The sequence below is a fragment of the Notolepis coatsorum genome (assembly GCF_963971535.1).
Source record: "Notolepis coatsorum genome assembly, chromosome: 16".
Classification (NCBI taxonomy): domain Eukaryota; kingdom Metazoa; phylum Chordata; class Actinopteri; order Aulopiformes; family Paralepididae; genus Notolepis; species Notolepis coatsorum.
The window spans coordinates 19,026,087-19,032,478 of record NC_140180.1 but is presented as its reverse complement, the minus strand read 5'-3'; the positions used below and the strand labels follow the sequence as shown (position 1 = coordinate 19,032,478).

The 6,392-nt window shown below is 45.8% G+C and overlaps 1 protein-coding gene across 1 annotated transcript in view; it reads right to left on the bottom strand.

Moving 5' to 3' along the window:
* Window positions 1–6,392, bottom strand: part of hydin (HYDIN axonemal central pair apparatus protein) — a gene marked incomplete at both ends in the record, with an annotated part of 297,572 nt that overhangs the window by 48,159 nt on the left and 243,021 nt on the right. Inside the window, 3 exon segments of the mRNA XM_084331981.1 lie at window positions 2,004–2,134; window positions 4,358–4,587; window positions 5,308–5,512. Of these exon segments, the coding sequence (XP_084188107.1) occupies window positions 2,004–2,134; window positions 4,358–4,587; window positions 5,308–5,512 (566 nt within the window).

Below are 6,392 nucleotides of genomic sequence, written 5' to 3'. Positions count from 1 at the left end.
TATACAAGTATACATATAGGGCCGACCATTATCAAAAGGATAAAAACACAATAAAGCTTACAGCTTGTTTCCATTGCGTTCTGTTTTCCATTGGCTGTAGTGCTACAGAGGAGAAGGATACGAGTTAGAAAGAGAGAGAGAAAGAGAGAAAGAGAGAGAGAGAGACAAATCAAGAAATTAAAAGGAAACTCCATAGTTTTAAGAAGCATTATCTTACTTGTGATAAACTGGGAGTCCGCTCAGTGCATCCAAAAGGCCCTGGTAGAAGTATTTCGTTTTCCAGATAATGGAAGCGGAAAATGTTTTTGTTATCATCACACTAAATATGCCAGTGTAAGTCATTAAAGGAATACGGCAACATTATGGGAAATTTGCTTACCATCTTCTCCAGAGTCAGACAATAAGATAGATACCAGTTTCCTGTCATAGGCCTTTCACACCGGGAATAATTGGTTCGGAACATGACGGAGGCTTTAGTTCGGCCCTCTAAGAAAACACTGAGCACCGATTTTTCATGTTCCGAACCAACTATTCCCGGTGTGAACGCGCCGGCCGGTTCGAGATTACGTTCGAGAATCGGCTCGGACACGGAGCCCGGCCGCCTATATTCGAATACCAACCGTTTTGTGCGTTTTGCGAATCTGATTGGCCACTGACGTTTCTGGTCATGTGACATGTGCACCAATCGTGTGACGGCAAGTTCTTTCGACGGTTAAGCTTAGGCACTCTTTCGAAGTTGGTTAAGGTTAGAGTTTGTCTTAGAGCATGGCGATAGAACGCCAGCGCTGATTCCAAACTCTAACCTTAACCAACTTCGAAAGAGTCGCCTAAGCTTAACCAGTGATAAACTAGGCGTTAGGTAGTTTGCAGGCTGTTCGACGCGGAAATGGGCAAAGACACAGCTCATCACGCGATTGGGCGCACATGTCACATGAACAGAAACATCAGTGGCCAATCAGATTAGCAAAACGCACAAAGCGGTTGGTATTCGAATAGACGCAGCCCGGCCGGTGTGAAAGGCCTATCAGTGCGTTCAGTAGAAAGCTACAGTATCCAGCTGCACGTTAGCCTAGCTTAGCACAAATTAATGGAAGCAGACAGTACTGCCTAGCTTAAACTCCGGGAGAGGTGTTAGTTGGCCAATGCGTAGGCTAACTGGTACTATCTGCTTTTATTCATTGTGCTATGCTAGGCTAACGTGCAGCCGGATAGCTTTCTACTGAACGCACAGAGAGGAAACTGGTATCTATCTTCTTCTCTGACTCTGTCTGGAGTAGATGGTAAGCACATTTCCCATAATGTTGCAGTGTTCCTTTAAGCATTTGAAATGCTGTTGTTCAGCAGTATTCATGCATCCGTTAACTTCCTTCACACTTGAAGCATGAGCATAATAATACATGCTAACCTGTTCTGCTACTGATATATCAAAATCCAAAACACTGGTCCAGTGCTTTTAGGATATACTGAAAGGACTCTCACCTTGTGAAAAATAAGATGGGCTTAATAGAGAAGTGGACTATCCCTTTAACACTTATAGCACAGAAAACAGGGCAGTGGTGACCTAAAGGTGAGAGATCAGAAGGTCATAGGTTAAGTCACACTGGGCTGGCTGGAAATCTGGGTGGGGAAATAATGCTATACCCCCCTGTCTTTGAGCAATGCAATGAGCCTCCAACAACTCCAGTGGAGCTGCTCAGTGGAAGACTATGGTTGTACCGGGATGTCCCTGTGTGTGTGTGTGCGTGCGTGCGTGCGTGCGTGCGTGCGTGCGTGCGTGCGTGCGTGCGTGTGTGTGCGCGTGTGTGCGTCTGTGTGTGCGTGTGTGTGTGTGGGTGTGTGTGTGTGTGTGTGTGTGTCCCATGTTTGTGTGTAACTCACCCTCCCTCCCTCTTAAACTACTTACCCCATTGCTGCCAATAAGAATGTGTTCTTACAACTTGCCTGGTTAAATAAGGGTCTAATAAATGGAGACACACAAAGACACAGAACAGGCCTGGGGGTACCTGGGTTTGGCCTGGAACACAGCATTGTAAAGCTGCATGGCGTGTGGGGTGAAGGTAACCACAGCAAAGGAATGGGACTGGCTGGGAATGCACAGCGTTGCAGGGGACACATCAAATACCTCCACATCCACCTGTGATCGAAATATTATCATGTCATTATAGATCTGTGTTGAAATACATATTCTATCATACATATTCGATAGCCTTGACTAGTTTAATATAGGTCAACTAGCAGAGCTCAAAGACACTAGGCCGGGCAACAGTCTGGCTGAAGTTCTTAAAACAACCTCAAGGGCCAGGACAGATAGGCATTTCCAAGTAAATCACATCTTGTTCTTTTCTTGTTTAATCTTGACTCCGGTCTTGTCTCAGGGACGACAAACCCTCAGACCTATCTTCTGTTTTTATTTTCTCTTCTATGTTAAATCTATGTTTACCTGTTTTTGTCATCTTAATGTACGTCATGTTCAGTGATGTATTTACTTGTACGTCTGACCAAGGTTCGGTCTCATTTCCTGGTCAGACGCTTGTGTACACTTGGTCTCTGATTAGTAACTGAGCACTTTTCTGTGATCACAGAGAATAAATATATGTACATTTTTTACAACTCGACTCGATCTGAATTACTAAAGCTCATCGTTTCTTCTCTTAGAATAATTTCCACAACACATCTTAGAGGAAAATCCTTCCTGTGACAAAATGGCAACCAATGTAATAAAAAAAGTCAACCAACGATCAAGATTCTTGTACTGGATCTCCTCTGGTAAACAAGAATACCCTGAAGACTCTGGCAGGAGCACTCATTCAAGGGTACTACGACTATGCTTGCACCTGATAGTTATTTAGTTCATTGATGTCTAGTAATATTTGATGTCAATATCTTATATCTGTGCACCTATTGTCTCCCCCATGATGCAAGCTGTAGCTTGGGCATCTCTCAGTCTGACCTGCTAGGCTCTTTCCACACACACAGGGCCCCCTGTACATCTCACACACACACACACACACACACACACACACACACACACACACTCACACACGGCTGCACCCTTGTAGGGGCCTGTCTCCCTCTCTACATCTGGAAGTCATTACCCCCTAGCCCCCCTTCTTCTGAACAAGCACACACACAGCCTAGCACACACACACCACACACACACCCATACATACACACACAAACATATACACACATACACCCCTCCCTTTCTCGCTCTGTCCAAGAAGGTATAAATATGTCATGTAATGTGGATATTCCTTCTTCTGATACTGGTGCGAGGAGCGGAGCCCGTGCGGGCTGCAGGAGTGGTGACTGTTCTTCTTCTCTGATGAATAAAAGCTCCGTTTGAAATACTCTGTCTCCGCCCATCTTTGGCCGACTGGTCCACACCCATATCAATTAAGAATTCACGAGGGATAGGAAATCCCTAACACACCTCATGGTACCAAAGCACTTCAAAGGCCCTAAAAACAAGATTACAAACATCACAAAACAAACTGGTCAGACTACTGCTTGACTTTACTCCTAAAACCCACCTCACCCCTGCCCATTTTGACAACCTAGGATGGCTTAGAGTAGACGACAGAGTACAGCAACTTGCAATGGGCCTGGTCTACAAGATACACTACACCACTAAAATACCCATGTACATGTCGAAATTTTATATTATATAATAATTTATATAATAATTTTTTACTACATTCTGTTGAACACACACCTCAAAACCGTACCGAAGGAAAATTGAAAAGAAAAAAGAAAAAGAAAAGTAATAGATAGTTTCTCCGTGCAGACGAGGCTGTAACAACTTGAGACGACTGAGCCCCGCTGTCACACGATTGGCGCATATGTCACATGACGTGCTGTGAAGACCCGCCCTACTCTGCCTCTGATTCGCAGACTGTGGGTGGGGAATGTGATTGGACCAAAGCAGAGTCACTCACAGACAGTGGGTCCAGTCACTAGTAGTTGTGATAGCCGCGGGACAGATTCTTGTGTATTTAAAAGTACTGCCAATGTAGCCTTCAGGTGATCGCCATGGATAGAATCAGACATGCTTTGTTTACGCTTCTAGGCTACTGGCGCATGCCTGTGATGTAAGCAGTACGCGCGACGAGAGCCTTAACAACCCTTTCGTCATCGTTTTATGCGGTTTGACAGTTTAGATGATAGCGCAAAGGTTTATCGTTTCTAGGAATTCCACCGTTTATTATAATTTTTTCTTTTACATTTGTGTATGTGTTTGGCTTTGTATGTAAACTCTGTATCATTGAAACTGAGGGTCCCACTCAAAGAAAAAATCCATCCATCCATCCAAACCACCCACCCATCCACCCATATAGTATCTCACAACCCTTACTACCTTAGTTCCAGGACTAATGGCCAGGCTGAGGTCACAGGGCACCTTCCTGTTGTTGGTGAGTTTGAAGCGGGCCTGGGCAGAGTGTCCCACCAGCACGTTAGTGAACATGAACTTGTTCTCGTCTTCGATGTAGACGCCCTCCACCTCGCGGAACTGCTCAGAGGACAGCAGACTGGCTCTGCGACACAGGTGGTGCTCCTCAAAGATGGAGGCCGGGTCCTTCCCTATCCCTGGAGGAGGAGAGAGAGAGAGAGAGAGAGAGAGAGAGACCCCAAGATCTGAGTAACTCAGACGAAGAACCACGTGACTCGGGTCCTTCCCTATCCCTGGAGGAGAGAGAGAGACCCCAAGATATGAGTACCTCAGAGGAAGAACCATGTGACTCGGGTCCTTCCCTATCCCTGGAGGAGGAGAGAGAGACCCCAAGATCTGAGTACCTTAGACCAAGAACCATGTGACTCGGGTCCTTCCCTATCCCTGGAGGACGAGAGAGAGACCCCAAGATCTGAGTACCTCAGACCAAGAACCACGTGACTCGGGTCCTTCCCTATCCCTGGAGGAGGAGAGAGACCCCAATATCTGAGTACCTCAGACCAAGAACCATGTGACTCGGGTCCTTCCCTATCCCTGGAGGAGGAGAGAGAGACCCCAATATCTGAGTACCTCAGACCAAGAACCATGTGACTCTGTTTTACGTTTTCAGAGGAGCAGTGTTTTCAAACTATGAAACTAAAGTTAAGTAAGTTGTGTTCATTCATAGTTAAAGACGGTGGAGTTTGAGTGCTTTCTTGTGATATGTCACACTCACACTCACAAATGATTTGGATTGACTTTACAAGTGCAAACACAGGGGCTGTCCAAAACAAATTCAAAACAATATACGGTTCAACAAGACGTCTACTGTACATCTATATTAGACAGTTCTCTCTATTTACAAATATTGTTTCTACCTGGCATGCAGACCTCCACCATCAGTCTGAAAGGGATGCCATCGGGGTGGTCTGAGGGGTCTCGTTCGGTGATATCCACAGCTAAACATTCGGTGAAACTGCCCACCTGCTCCCCGCCACAGTCCACTGTGATCACCTGGTGATCCCCGGGTGAGACGACCACTGAACACGGAAACACTGTGAACACCCCCACGTTGAGACGATTCTGGAGGGAGGGAGAGAGAGAGAGAGGGGAAGGTACAGATGGAGAGAGAGAGAGAGAGAGAGAGAGAGAGAGAGAGAGAGAGAGAGAGAGAGAGAGAGAGAGACAGAGACAGAGACAGAGACAGAGAGAGAGAGAGAGAGGGAGGGGGGGGTGGAGAGGAGACAGGAGAAGGAAGAAAGAGGAGTGCAAGCGTCTGCTTAATTCAGATCTAACATGATCTCTACTGTATGTCTATTCTCAACCAGACTCTGCAACATGTTACAGTAATACATTGATTGATTGATTGATTGATTGATTGATTGATTGATTGATTGAACTGTACATAGGAGGTGGTTGGGTGGGTGGGGTGGGGGTGGGTGGGGGACACTGTACAACTGTACAAGCGAAACTGTACATTGGAATATTGACAAAACCATACTTGGTAATTTACTGTACATTGGAGGGGGTTGGGTTAGGACATTTACGGGGGCCAGTTTCGAATTGCAGTCTCCCGTAGGTGTTCTTTGAGAGTGGTTTTGAAAGTGGGTAGTGATTCACATTCCTTTACAGCTTTGGGTAGGGCGTTCCACATTGATGTGGCATAATTGCGAAACGTGTTTAGTCCCTTGTTTGAGCCGAATCTGGGTTTAACATGATTTGTGGAGCTCCCTCTGGTGTTGTGATCGTGGTATTCACTGACCTTTGGGAAGTATTTTGACATGTACATGGGTACCTTGGTCGTGTATATCTTGTAGACCAGGCCCATTGCAAGTTGCTGTACTCTGTCGTCTACTCTAAGCCATCCTAGGTTGTCAAAGTGGGCAGGGGTGAGGTGGGTTCTAGGAGTAAGGTCAAGCAGTAGTCTGACCAGTTTGTTTTGAGATGTTTGTAATTTTGTTTT